The sequence below is a fragment of the Camellia sinensis genome, chromosome 3 (genome assembly GCF_055761805.1).
Source record: "Camellia sinensis isolate YWXY chromosome 3, ASM5576180v1, whole genome shotgun sequence".
Lineage (NCBI taxonomy): Eukaryota > Viridiplantae > Streptophyta > Magnoliopsida > Ericales > Theaceae > Camellia > Camellia sinensis.
In genome coordinates this window covers 188664756-188679206 of record NC_138963.1, presented here as the reverse complement: position 1 = coordinate 188679206, position 14451 = coordinate 188664756, and the positions used below count along the sequence as shown (strand labels likewise).

Genomic DNA, 14451 nt, shown 5'->3' with positions numbered 1-14451 from the left:
AATGAATGCCACTGATAAGTTTTTTATTCATTAAATGAATGTCATTTGATGGATGGATGTCAGTGATAGGTTTTTTATTCATTGGTTGCCATTTGATGGATGGATGCCAGTGACAGGTTTCATTGGTTGCCATTTGATGGATGGATGCCAGTAATAGGTATTTTATTCATTGGTTGCCAAGGGGCTATTCAAATAGGCCACCAATTAGTTATTTTGATAAATGGATGACAAATAGTTAAAGTAACACACAATGCCACTTTCGTTTTTTTTTTTAATTAAATGATAATGCCCCATTTTTGTAAGGATGAACACAAATTGTTTTTTAAGGGACAAACAAAGGCTGTGATGCTCTGTTTTTTTTTCAGAGTAAAACCTTAACACAAAATTTGAAATTTTCATCCAAAATACTTTCCTCATTACATTTCATTCATAATATTTCCCTTATTACATTTCATTTATAATATTTCCCCTCATTACATTTATTCATTTATAATAGTCCCCCCTATTACATTCTTTCTTATACTACATTACAAATCACATTGATAAAACGATGCACCATGAGGCAACCAAGCATATCCATAGCTTTCTCTCTCTTCTATTCCTTGTCTGCAATATTGCTTCTAGCTTATTAACCTTCTTCAACAGCCCATGGATGATTTGCACTACCCGTGAGCACATAGGTGGGTCTATCCAGGTGTACTGATTACAATCATTCGTGAGACAACTGAGGAACCTCTTACCAGGATTTGCATCAATCCATGATGTTTGTATCACCTTTCGTCTTCCACAGCAAATACATCTCAGGTCCTCCATGTCACTTGCATTCCATCTTCCTTCAGTTGAGCCCGATCTTCCCAGAATTCTTGACCTTATATTCCTCATTATCTCTCACCACCAAACAGATGCTCTATATTTTTTGGTTGAGAGCTTGCCTGTGTTATATAGTAGAATAAAGAGGTTGCAAATAGTAGGAAATTCACTTATATTCCCTTCAAAAGATAGTTCAAGAGGACAACTCATCACATTCCGTTTAATTGTGGATGAAAGGTAACGGGAGAGGTCTAATTGATCAATTTATAAATAAATTCAAGTATTAAATTGAAATAAATAGAAGCATAGGAGTGCGTGTGAAAAACAAGTGATAGTTTAGGTGAGAAGATAATGGCTTCGTTTGGGAAGTTGCTATTTTAGTAGGCTATTTTAGTTTTTGACTATTTTAGTAGGCTAAAATTTTTGTGTTTGGGAAGATGATTGGATTTTTTTATGGTTGGATGTGATATTTGTGAGAGAAAAAGTGAAATGATTATGAGTTTGATGTGATATTTTATCTTATTAACTATTTTAGCCTATTTTATTTTTTTATAAATTTTAACCTAAATTAAGCTATTTTTTTTTCTTTCCAAACACCCCCATTACTCAATTTAAAAATGAAAGTGCCCTAATTAAAAACATGCTTACAACTCACGAGGCGGAGGTTATATATAAATAGAAGAAATCGGAACAGAGTTTAAGGTCGTTCGCAGCACTTCAAAGCGAAGGGTAGTCGTCGCCATGATCTCTCAGTTCTTTGTGCTGTCTCAGAGAGGCGATAACATCGTCTTCCGCGACTGTGAGTCCTCTCTCTCTCTCTCTCTCTCTCTCTCTCTGTACATACATATATACATCTGTATATATACATGCATACTCGCAATTTTGCTTTTACCGATCTCATCAGGAAATAGGGTTGTGCTTCTAATTCCACTTGCTTTTCATTACCTGATCATCATTTAGTGAAAACTGTACTGTTTTAGGATAAAATTTTGCAGTATCTGCAGGAATCAATCTGAAAATCCAAATATTTTTTTTCACAATTTTACTGAATCTTGTGTTTCTCGCCTAAATTGGTGAGATTTGGTGTGAAAGGAAGTCTTTGTGTATAAAATTTTTGTATTATACCTAAATGGGCACTTTGTAGCCTGCACTTTACATCCATGCCCATTATACTCTTGGTATTTTAATTGTCCCACTTAAAATCCTCTTTTTTGCTAAAATTCCATTTTAGTACATTCACATTGGTACTTAGCCTCATGTATTTTAGTGAAATCTCACTTTAGTCCCTTGGTATTTGAAAGTGACTAGGTTCAATTGCAATTTGACTCAAGTCTAGGGGTTGACTGGGCAAAGTGAAATTTGGTGACTTTAGTCCTCCCTTCGTATTTGAATGACGTTATACGATTAGGTCCAATTGTAACTTGACTCAAGTCTAGGGGTTAACCAGGCAAAGTGGAATTGGGTGTGAAGTATGGGGTGCTAAGTGGAATTGGGTGTAAAGTGTGGGGTGCAAAGTGAAATTTGCCCTACCTAAATTGCTTATTTAAATACCAAGCAAATAATATAAGAAGTCACGTCCATTTTGTTCTATTTCTTGTTCATCCAAAGAAAATGGTGAGAGGCAACAAATGTGTTTTTTTCTTTTCTCACTTAGGTGGGTAAACTTAATCTTCTCATTTGCCAAACGGAGAAAACCAATCACAAGTCTGCAGGGTGACACAATTAGGCTAGCCGTTTTGGGGCTACCCTAGTTAAATATGAAGTTCACAAATCGTAAGAATTACAATTCAACGTAATTGAACTGTAGGTTTAGTAATGTTTTTGTTAGTATCAGTAGGTGAAGACACTGTTTAACCTTAAGTTTTTGCTTGCTCTGATTTGGGTTATTTGGTGTACACTACTTGGGAATTTTGTTTGTTAGACATAACGTAATATTTTGTAATCCTGCTTTATTTTACTTATTTGTTTGTTTGTTTTTATTGCCAATGTCTACATTAAGGCTGAACCCAATTTCCTGTAACCATTTGAATGTTCTTTTTTTTCTCCCTCCTCTGAAGACCTTTCAAAACTACTGACTGCAGAGATAATGGCCCTGGACTGCCTGGTCTTGTGGAGGAGTTAATCCACAGTTTTGGGTTGATTTAATATACATCAATTAAAAAACAAATAATGGTTATGTGCACAATATTTATAAATTTATGATGTACAGAAACTAACAAACTATGCAATGCGAGGTAATTAGCTGATTTTGGTATTTGAATTCATTGTTGTGTTGTGCCTATGTACTTTTGTGTTGATTTCCTAGCATTCATTTGTTCTATTAATCTACTTCAAATGGACACCCTCCCTGTGTCATTTTTTTGTGTAACTGTTGTTGGGCCTACATTCAAGAAGTATTTACTTAATTTTTCCGGGGTTCTTAACTAAGCAATTGGACTTGTTTAGAAGTTTGAGGATGACTCAGTTTGACTGCTAAGTGAAACTGTTTCTTCGGAACCCTCCCTTATTGTTTACTATGGAGACTTTTATTGGTTATATAATTGTACTGATGCAGATCGTGGTGATGTACAAAAAGGAAGTGCGGAGATATTTTTCCGTAAAGTGAAATTTTGGAAAGAAGATGGTGAAGAAGAGGCACCACCTGTCTTTGTAGGTATTTTTTCTTTTTAAATATTAATGGCTGCCAAATATATACATATATATATATATATATAGTGTCCTGTTGAAACAATCTCTCTTAATGACTTGTACATCGGTTCTCTATCTGTTCTGTAACCTTGTTGCTCTTTTGAGACTTATAAGGCATATAATTTGAAAAGAAAGATTCATCCATCTAACTTGTAGCATCTTTAAGACTTTAACTGACCTACTTGTTGATCCCTTCTTGGCTTACTACATAGTTTGTTTTAATTATTACTGTCAAACTTGAAATCTTAAAGTTCACACCATATGGACCCCGCAGTTGGGATAATTACAATCTGCTGCAATGGCCCCCTTGTCTCGTTGTTCTAGCTTTTTCATTCATTGCCATGCATTATTGTCTCTGGTGGCGCAAGTCATGAAAACAATTGCTCAAAAAGTGGGGTCGGTTGTGTACATCTTGCCTTTGCCCTTCTAAAACCCCACTTTAGCGGGAGTTTCACGCACTGGGTCACTTTTTTTTTTTGCCACGAATTTATGTCCTAATATCGGCTAATTCAATGCATACTACTGACATTAGCACATGTTTCTTCCTTGTCTTCAATAGAATGTGGATGGTGTGAACTACTTCCATGTGAAGGTTGTGGGATTGCTGTTTGTTGCAACCACGAGAGCCAATGTGTCACCTTCCCTTGTGTTGGAGCTTTTACAAAGGATTGCACGTGTCATCAAAGATTATCTTGGAGTTCTCAATGAAGATTCATTTCGAAAAAATTTTGTGCTTGTGTATGAGTTGCTAGATGAAGTTATTGTAAGTACTCTGTCATGTTGTGTATCTGTGTTGTTTGTTTTGTTTTCTGAGCATCATAAATGGGGAAGGTAGATGCCCTTCACTATGCTACTTGTCATGCCTTTTTTTTATGAAAGATAATTCAATCACTTTGTTCCTGCCATCGAATTCAAGTAAGCTTTATAGTTCATTAAAATGTGTTTAGGATTCATTATTCTATTTGATGGATTTTCTTTTAACATCTGGTTTCTACAAAAATTAATCGCATGAGCACTTGGTTAGCTTTAGAACTTTTTCATTTAATGAAAACTTCACCAGATACAAATCAACTGCAACATTTATGAAATGCTTAGATTTATTTTTGCTTAAGAAGAGTTGCTTGTGTAAAGACCAGAAAATGAACAAGTTTAGTAACTTGGTCATGGCATCTAGCAATCTACTTATTGTTGAATAGATAGTACCACAAAATCTGAGTGAGTTTTTTGTTTTTTATTTTTTTATTCTTTTTATTTTTTTTTTAAAATCTGGAAGCTCGTGAGTTTAAATATGACTTGATACTCTTCTCTTTGTGCCAGGATTTTGGTTATGTGCAATCAACATCTACTGAAGTCTTGAAGTCCTATGTATTTAATGAGCCAATTGTGGTTGAAGCTGCACGCTTACCAACCCTTGGCCCTGCTGGCATCTTTATGGTATTGTGTTTGCCTAATCACATAATCAAATAAATAGACTCAGGTCGCACTGTATTCTAATTTTTTCCTTATGTTATGGTTGGCTTTACAACTTGAACGCATGCAGCAAGGGACCAAAAGAATGCCCGGAACAGCTGTCACGAAATCTGTCGTAGCAAATGAACCAGGGGGTAGAAAAAGGGAGGAAATTTTTGTGGATATAATTGAGAAAATAAGTGTTACGTTCAGCTCCAGTGTAAGTATCTATGTCTTTCATTTAATCAATTTTGGTGATATTATTTTATCCAAGTGCTGCAATAATTGTGGTATTGTGTCAAGAGAAGACAGTCAGGAATTCTGTGAAAATAATGAGAATGGGGTGAAACAGGTCAAATCATGTGAATGGGACAAAAGATGACAATTAGCAGTTTGTTGTTCTGTGTGTTATGCCCTTTGATCAAGGAAGCTCTTGGAACTGTGGTGGTTATGTCCTGTAGAGAGACATTGATACTTGATCACTAGTTAAAATAATGCATACGAAAATCAACATTATTTATTTCAATTCAAACATGATGGATTCACATGTACATCACTTTCCTCTGTCAATATATGGAGTTGTAAACCGTACCTTCTATTAGGGTGACTGTTATCGTTCTACATATGGGTATAGGTGGTGGGGTATACTTCTTTTTTGTTGGCAGTGTTCTACTGTAATTTTGTTACTTAACTACTCAAAAAGGAATTAAAAAGAAGAAGAAGAAGAAGCTGTGGTACCCTTAGTGAGCAAAACCTTGATGGGCTATATTAGTAGTAGGATTTATTAACCACTTTCTGAATTTGTTCTTGTGTATCCACCATTGTTTTGGTTGGTGTTGTTATTTTGTCTCCATTTTCCTGAGTTTAGCAGATTCCTTGGTTTTACAGACTTGTCTTAACTATTTGGCTTCAGCACAATTTCTAGCTGCACCTTTAGATATGACCCGAGAAAGACCTGGGTGATGTAGGACGAGTAGGGATTACTTTCCTGCAAGTAGTGAGCCCGGTTTAAGTATACTAGCAGTAGCAACAATAGACTTATAGAGCTGGATTTGGTGGGATTTTGTAACTGCAGAAATATTTAAAGGAATAAGAGTTTAAGGGTTTGTAAAAGAGTAGGGTTTTGAGAATGAAAACACAAGTGTTCAGGGGCAGTTGGATGGTTGTTCTAAGCACTGTGAACAGTGACGTGAACAGTAACCTTGCTGGATAAAAGAAGAAGAAGAAGAGAGAAAGAAAGAGAAGTGCTTCACCCTCACAAGGGATAGGCCAATCACACAAACACAATCTCAAATTTTCATAATATTAACTCTGCTCTTGAATTATTGAGATTATACATATATTTATAGGCTAAAGACTTTCCTAATTCTATAAGGACTATTTCTCAAATTTAGAAACTAAAAAATATTTAGCAAACTTGGACTTCAAATTCTAGATCAACTATGACTTTAAATTCTATTTCAATTATAATAGGAAACTTTAATGACTTCTAATTCTACTTCAATATCAAAATAGGAAACTTCAATTTTTGACCACTAAGATTATTTTAGACATAATAAAACTCATATATAATAACCCATTTAATAACTTGACCCAAAATAAAATCTATGGGTGACCCCTACAACCCATGTCCAACAATTATTGGAATTACTATTATACCCATAATTACTAAAACTTACTATAATGGCATGAAGACTCAAAATTATAATCCAAATCTTTAATTCTTGATGTATTAAATGTGCTTCATGTGAAATTTTAGATTTGTTCTTTTTCTTATTTCCATGATCTTTATCATTCTCCCCTCCATTCGAAAAAACTTGACCTCGAGTTTTATAATGTTAAAGTATAAGGATTATAGAATCTTGCACTTGCAACTATTTAACTTGATTGTTTAGAACGAACGATGAGAAAATCAAAAAGTTCAATGTTGTCATCACTCCATTTACCACATTGAATTTGTCAGGAATAATAAACTCAATGTGAATTTCATTTTTCTTGTGAAGAGTAGAAAGTTCAGTTGCATTCTCATCATTCTCTTTGGCTTCCTTGGCTTTAAAACATTAATCATGATGATCTTTCATGCTTTCTTTAGTAAGCAAATTAATTTTCGCCTTCCTTTCTTCAATATCCTCAATATTAGTAGCATTGTTCATCTTGTTCTTTCATACCTTCTTCAAAATCTTTAACACTATTATCCTCTTGCTCTTGGATATTAGTCTTCTCTAAAACAGCAGCCAATAACTTCTCCATGGAAGTTTTCAATCCATTTAAAGTTGTTTTGATAGTATGCACATCACTCTTTATTGTTGCAACATCCTCCTTAATTATCGCAAAATCCTCTTTTAACATCGCAACATCTTCCTTGGTAGCCTCATAATCTTTTGAGGAGACTTCGAACTTGGAATTCAATTCAGCGTTTGTCACCATCGTACTCAATAAAACATCTTTGTCAAAAAAAACCAAAAACAATGGAGACTAAAAGTAGGATCTCGAGGCTCTGATACCATAGCTGATGTAGGACGAGTAGGGATTACTTTTCTACAAGTAGTGAGTTCGGTTTAAGTATACTAGCAGTAGCGACAATAGACTTGTAGGGCTGGATTTGATGGGATTTTGTGACTGTAGAAATATTTAAAAGAAAAGGAGTTAAAGGGTTTGTAAAAGGGTAGGGTTTTGAGAATGAAAACACAAGTGTTTAGGGACAGTTGGATGGTTGTTCTAAGCACTGTGAACAGTAACCTTGCTGGATAGAAGAAGAAGAAGAAGAAGAAGAAGAAGAAGAGAGAAATAAAGAGAAGTGCTTCACCCTCACAAGGGATAGGCTAATCACACAAACATAATCTCAAATTTTTATAATATTAACTCTGCTCTTGAATCATTGAGATTACACATATATTTATAGGCTAAAGACTTTCCTAATTCCATAAGGACTATTTCTCAAATTTAAAAACTAAAAAATATTTAGCAAACTTGGACTTCAAATTCTAGACCAACTATGATTTCAAATTCTACTTCAATCATAATAGGAAACTTTAATGACTTCTAATTCTACTTCAATATCAAAATAGGAAATTTCGACTTTTGACCATTAAGATTATTTTAGACATAATAAAACTCATATATAATAATCCATTTAATAACTTGACCCAAAATAAAACCCATGGGTAACCCCTACAACCCATGTCCAACAATTATTGGAATTATCATTATACCCATAATTACTAAAACCTACTATAATGACATGAAGACTCAAAATTATAATCCAAATCTTTAATTCTTGATGCCTTAAATGTGTTTTATGTGAAATTCCTGATTTGCTCTTTTTCTTCTTTCCATAATCTTTATCACTAGGGTATATATAGACCTATTTTTTATGCTGTTTGTGTCTCTGCAGTCTTTTTTTTTTTTTTTTGGATGACCTGCTCCCTGCAATGAGAGAAGAATGCATTGGGTGAACAGCCGACAAAAATGTTGCAAAATTATTTTTGAGTCAAAATAACAACCACCATATTTTATGGGCAAATAATATTTTTTGCTTTCTTAAGCAGCAATGATTTTATACCGATAAGTTATTTTAAAATGTAGATTTTGTCTTGGATATATTCAAAACTGGATTATAATGTTTGATTCTGTTGTCAATCTTTTTCCTCAGTTTATAATCATTAAAATGTTATTGGTTGAACAGGGATATATACTGACTTCTGAGATTGATGGCACTATTCAAATGAAGAGTTATCTTAGTGGCAATCCTGAAATCCGGTTAGCTCTCAATGAGGATCTGAGCATAGGAAGAGGCGGGAGATCAATCTATGGTATTGACATGTTTTACTTCCCTTTAAAATATGACTTATTGTTTTTTAATGCTTTTATGTCATCATTCCAGAGGTGGAAAAGCATGGACTAGCATAGAAGTTCAAATATAAGAAGCCCTTTTAGTGTAGTCTTATATATATATATATATATATATTTGTCTTTTTTAAATTTAATTGAACGGTTAATTTTGTTTGGATATTATTGTGTTTGTCTTTATTTTTCTTTTCAACCTTAGTGCAGTTAGGGGTGACCATTGGTTCAATGGTAAAACCTTGGCTTAATAACCTTGAGATTATGGGTTCAAGTCTTGGGACAACCACTTTGTGCACTATACGAAAGGTTAAGTGCGTACCCAATCTTTTTCCTCCCAAACACACATTAATGTGTACTAATTGGGCGTTATTTTTTAACCTTAGTACAATTATGCATTTTAAGTTTGTTGTAGGATTATATATTTCCTTTTTATTCTTTTATCATTTCTGCATTTATGGTGTAGTGGGTTGTGATTGGAAATTATGATGTTATCCTGTTACAAATAAGTTCTTTGTAGTGTTTGTCAATCTTTTGTATATGTTCTTCATCACCTTAATAAATATTTACTTTCTGGACAGACTATAGTGGTTCCTCTGGGTCTGGAGCTGTGATTCTAGATGATTGCAACTTCCATGAATCTGTACATCTTGATAGTTTTGAGATTGACAGGACTCTCAGTTTGGTGAGTAATTATAAGACAATGTAACCTTGAAAGATGAATTTCAGAGTGTGCCTATTTAAACTCTCTATGGTTAAAACGGATGCCTCATCTTGCCAAAATTTTCAGGTGCCACCAGATGGTGAATTTCCTGTCATGAATTACCGTATGACTCAAGAATTCAAGCCTCCTTTTCGTATTAACACTTTGATTGAAGAAGCTGGGGCACTTAAGGTAAATGTTAACTTTCTCGTGTAGTTAATTAAATGAAAAGGTTGTACTTGCAGCAGTGATCTGGAAATGCCAGTTATTCAGATAATTTCTGTTAGGAATGCCAATTCTCAAAATTTCTCGTCTAGTCTTAATCTTCTTTTGCCTGTACTGTTTAAGGCTGAAGTGATTCTGAAAATACGTGCTGAATTTCCTTCAAGCATCAATGCAAACAGCATTCAAGTGCAGATGCCACTGCCAAAGTATACCGCTAGGTATTGTTCACTACGGTTAATTTCGGTTTGGAAGGTTATATATAAAATTAATTTTTTTTTTGTTTTGGGGTCTAGTACCTAGATTTTGATTGTCAGCAATATTTGTGATATTATTTGATACTTTTTAATGAATTGATGATGTTTTCACCAAGAAAGCATACGTCTGGCACAGTTCAGAGAATAAGTAAGCGCGGCATGCTTTTGGAGATGGGAATGGGAATTATATTTGATGCACCTGGTATTAAATTGTATTGAATACATAAAAAGGAATGGCCAATGCACAATATGTCTGAAGATCATTAGCATCTCTTTTACTGTTAAGATAATCAGATGGGGAAGCAGCATGTCTTTATTTTTTAATTTAAAATCCATAAGGGCATCTTGCCCCAACAATAAGGCTTGTCGTTAGCGCCCCTGGCGGCGCATGTTCGAGTTTTGGAAACAGCCTTTCTAGAAATGGGAGTTAGGTTGTGTACATCTCTTGCCTTTCCCAGACCCCATTTTAATTTTATTGGGAGCATCTTGCACTGGGCCATCATTTAAAAAAAAAAAAAAAAAATTTAAATCCATATTGAAACAATTTTTTGAATTTCTGGTTCTGTGTGAGAAATTCAGTTAACAACTTCACCAATAATCTCACTGAGAGTTCTTCAGATTTTATTAGTTTTTGTGTTTTCAAAAAATTGTTGACTGAAACATAATACATAAGCAATGAGAATTGTCAGAATTAATGCTAGCAGACCAGTCTATTTTTGCAGCAGCTTCATTTTTATCTTAGTATTGATGTTTGTTCATGCTCCGCTTCGTTTTTCAGAGTTAGTTTTGAGTTGGAACCTGGTGCAGTTGGTCAAGTGACTGATTTCAAGGAGTCAAATAAGAGACTTGAATGGGCTCTTAAAAAGGCAATGGTTCTTCTTAATGCTCTCATGCTTTTGCATCCTAAATTCAGTGTGAATTCAATTTATACAAAAAGATCTGGTATTCAAGCAGTAGCAATTATTTTTATGGTTTAAAGAAATTACTGAATGGTGCAATGCACACCAGGTTGTTGGCGGATCTGAACATACACTGCATGCAAAGCTGACATTTTCACAGGAATCACATGGTATGATTTTATTCTTATCAAGCATCTTGAAAAATTAATTCTCACCGAGAGCTTTCAGCGAGTTTATTTATCTGTTCTAGTGATAGATTTAACCTAATATTTTGCTACTGTAATTGTTCAAATAGGAAACATCACAAAGGAAGCTGGACCTGTCAGCATGACCTTTACAATACCAATGTATAATGCCTCAAGGCTTCAGGTAAGATTCTTCCTTATTTTTCTGATTACAATTTAGTCATTTTATCATGAATTGACAATTTAGGTCACTATACTATGAAGCACGGGTACTCCAAAAATAGTGCCGTACGAGTACCGGGTACTTACCGGGTGCGGGTATGCGTACCGGTACGGCGGTATGCGTACCGGGTACGGCAAAAGAGGGTCCGGTATGTTTGGCTTATTCGGGTACGACATGGGTACGCCATGGGTACGGCGTGGGTACGCCAAGGCCAATTTTTTTATTTTTTTTTATTTTCTGCCCTTGCAAATTAGCAATTATTATTATTTTTTTTTATTTTTTTTGGTGCCCTTGCAGATCAGTAATTTTGATGTTTCTCTGTTGACCTGTTTGTCTGTATAAATTGTAGAAGCATATCAACAAATGATTTTAATGTTTTTAAAAAGCAATTTGAACAAAAAAAAATAACAAGGCCTATAAAGGGTAGTTCTGTGTATGACTATGCATTATGCTTTTGCTTTAGATCCTCCTAGAATTTCTTTATAAAATCTTTAATCATAACAAACTTTTAAAGTTTATGCACAAAACATTAAAAATTGATACTGTATTAGTTGATTAGTAGTTGTTGGGAATGATGCAATTTTATGTATTATGCAAATTGCAATTGACAACCTGCACCAATTGAGAATTTTTTTCCTTTATTGTTGGTAATTAACTTTAAATCTTTTTTTGGTCTCCTGTTATTTCTTTGGTCTCACCCTATAAAAATAGCAAATTGATGAGCAAAAAGAAAGATTTTAAAAATAAATTATGATCACAAATTCACAGTGCATAACATATCAAAGTGAGAGATTTCACAAATATTATTTTTAACGCTTAATGGTTTTAAATTATAGGAAAATGAGTAGTTCTTTTTTTAGTTTTGATATTTAATTTTAATTTGTAGGTTGGATCTTTTAATCAAAATTATATTTAAAAAAAAATAAAAAAATATCGGCGTACCGTAGCCGTACCTGTATCGTACTTTTTTTGAGTTTTGCCGAATCGGCGTACCCGCACTCGTACCCGTACCGTACTCGTACCCGCACCCGTGCTTCCTTGTCACTATATATGTGTACATATAATGTATAACTAATTGTTGCTTATCAAAAATAAATATTAACCAATAAAACTGTTTTTTTGTTTTTCTCTTTCATTGTATTTTTTGCATCATCTTGATGCTTGTTCTTTAAAAAAACTGTTTCTTATTTATCAATAAATAAATAAATATTAATCAGTAGTGAACTCTGGCTGGATTGTTTCTTTTATTTGATTGCCTAGTTCTTGCTGTTGTCCTTTGATGCAGGTGAAGTACTTGCAGATAGCCAAGAAATCGAAAACATACAATCCATATCGATGGGTAAGATATGTTACCCAGGCCAATTCTTATGTTGCTCGCATATGACATAGGGAAGACACTCGTCTCTTTTGTTTCCATTTTGTCTTCTTCCTTTCGTTCTGTTTTCTTTTGCTTGACTTGGTTATGTTGTTATGTTATCAATTTGATTATATAAATTATTGTAACATCATGCATATATTCACATACACATGCTGTTAAGAATCATTCACTAAAAGACCAGGGAACATCTATCTTATCTTCTCTCATTTAACGAATTTTGAGCCTATCAGAAATTTTTTAGTTGCTGGTGATGATTTTCTTATTGTTATTGACTTTTTGTCAAGACTGCACCTCATATTGTCAACCCTAGTTCTTATACACCAACCTATTTGATAATTTTGGAAGTGCGCTAAAAAGTTCAACTAACAGTACCAAATGCTTCCTAATAACCATGCGTTTTAGTCACCCTACTAGTCCTATCCCTTGTATAAGAACTTCCCTAGAAAACCTTTGCACGTAATGCATTCTCAATTAGAAATTTTCAGACCTTTGGCCATAATTGCATCTTCTAATCAAATGGGCTAGTTATCAACACACTGCCTTAGTTCTCCCTTCCTCACTTACTCACCCACTAGTCATTGAGTTTCCGGACCAAGCATCCTATCATCTTCAAGTCCTTCCAGCACATATGGGATTTGGTGGTACTGTTCTTGAGTAGGCCTAAAATTGATAGTGTTGTTCCTCACAGTTGATTAGCCTATTGATTAGTACGGATGGTTGGTCTATATTTGTTTGTTTTTGTTTTTGTCTCTGTCTTTCTAGTAGAGCATGTCTTCTTGTGGTGTTTGCTTTCAAAGTTTCGTCTAAGATTGGTTATGTTTGGATTGTATATATTATCTTCTTATGTTAGTTTGTGTTGTATTTGTTAGTTTGTGTTGTATTTGTTTCTTCTACTATCCTTGCAGAAATTATGAAACAAGAAAACAAAACAAAAAGAAAGAGTTTAGAACAGGTAATGTGAATTGTGAAAGCCTTCTGGGTTTTTAGTAAAGAGAAAATTGTTGAAAAGTTCAATTTAGCAATTGTTAAAGCATTAGGTCCAATGGATATTTTTTGGTTGGTGAGAGATTTATCTTTTGTGTAATAGTTTGGCGAGTAGTCTATTCGTTGTTTTGAAGGACATTTTATTTCCATTTTTATACCTTATCTATCTGTTGAATTTTTTAACTATTTATTTAAATTTTTTGACTATCTGCTTAAATATTTTTTTATTTGTTTAATTTTTTGACTATTTGTTCAATTTTATCCTTTATATGTCCAAATATTATCTAAATTTTGTTTTTTGTTTAATTTTTTTAACTATCTATTTCCATATTTTTATTTGTTTATTTTTCTATACAAAATGTTCATATTTGTCCAAATTTTATTTGTTCAATTCCATGGTATGTTTAAATTTTTTTTTCCAGATCTCTTTTCTGTTGAAATTATTCCTCACCAAAACAACAACAATTATATATATGATCAATCTACACAAAGACCAAAAAAAAAAAAGCATTTACCTACGAGTCTTATTTTGTGAACTTATAATTTATTAGGTCTTAGATAAAATTATTTGTTCCTTCAAGTCCTATTAATTTTTAATAAACCAACTTTTCTATCCGAACCCCTTTCCTTTTCTATCAAATTCATCAACGATTTCTCCAAGGAAAGCTCAATTTACAGGTAACACATCCAAACCTCACCTCAATCAATCTTCTCTCTCTCTCTCTCTCACTAGTTTTTTTCTCTCTCTAAAGCATTCAACAATCTTTTTTAAAGGAAAAATGCAAAATCGTATTGATTCGTTGGATTGTA

The 14451-nt window shown here is 33.6% G+C and overlaps 1 protein-coding gene across 1 annotated transcript; it reads left to right on the top strand.

Annotated features, from left to right (window-relative positions):
• The first annotated feature begins 1401 nt into the window (after positions 1-1401).
• Positions 1402-12872, top strand: LOC114269185 (Clathrin adaptor complexes medium subunit family protein). The gene is made up of 13 exons (XM_028210436.2): positions 1402-1609; positions 3365-3459; positions 4058-4261; positions 4816-4932; positions 5039-5167; positions 8633-8759; positions 9372-9475; positions 9581-9685; positions 9842-9936; positions 10751-10838; positions 10981-11041; positions 11167-11240; positions 12565-12872. Exons 1-13 carry the CDS (start codon positions 1552-1554, stop codon positions 12661-12663), a joined length of 1356 nt encoding a protein of 451 aa, XP_028066237.2. The 5' UTR covers positions 1402-1551; the 3' UTR covers positions 12664-12872.
• The last annotated feature ends 1579 nt before the right edge of the window (positions 12873-14451 follow it).

What these genes read in the sequence shown, in the direction of transcription:
- LOC114269185 (XM_028210436.2), top strand. Translation starts at nt 1,552, where the DNA reads ATGATCTCTCAGTTCTTTGTGCTGTCTCAGAGAGGCGATAACATCGTC. An exon ending in AGTTGCTAGATGAAGTTATT is followed by an intron (nt 4,262 to 4,815) that starts GTAAGTACTCTG and finishes TCTTTGTGCCAG; the next exon opens with GATTTTGGTTATGTGCAATC. An exon ending in GCCCTGCTGGCATCTTTATG is followed by an intron (nt 4,933 to 5,038) that starts GTATTGTGTTTG and finishes GAACGCATGCAG; the next exon opens with CAAGGGACCAAAAGAATGCC.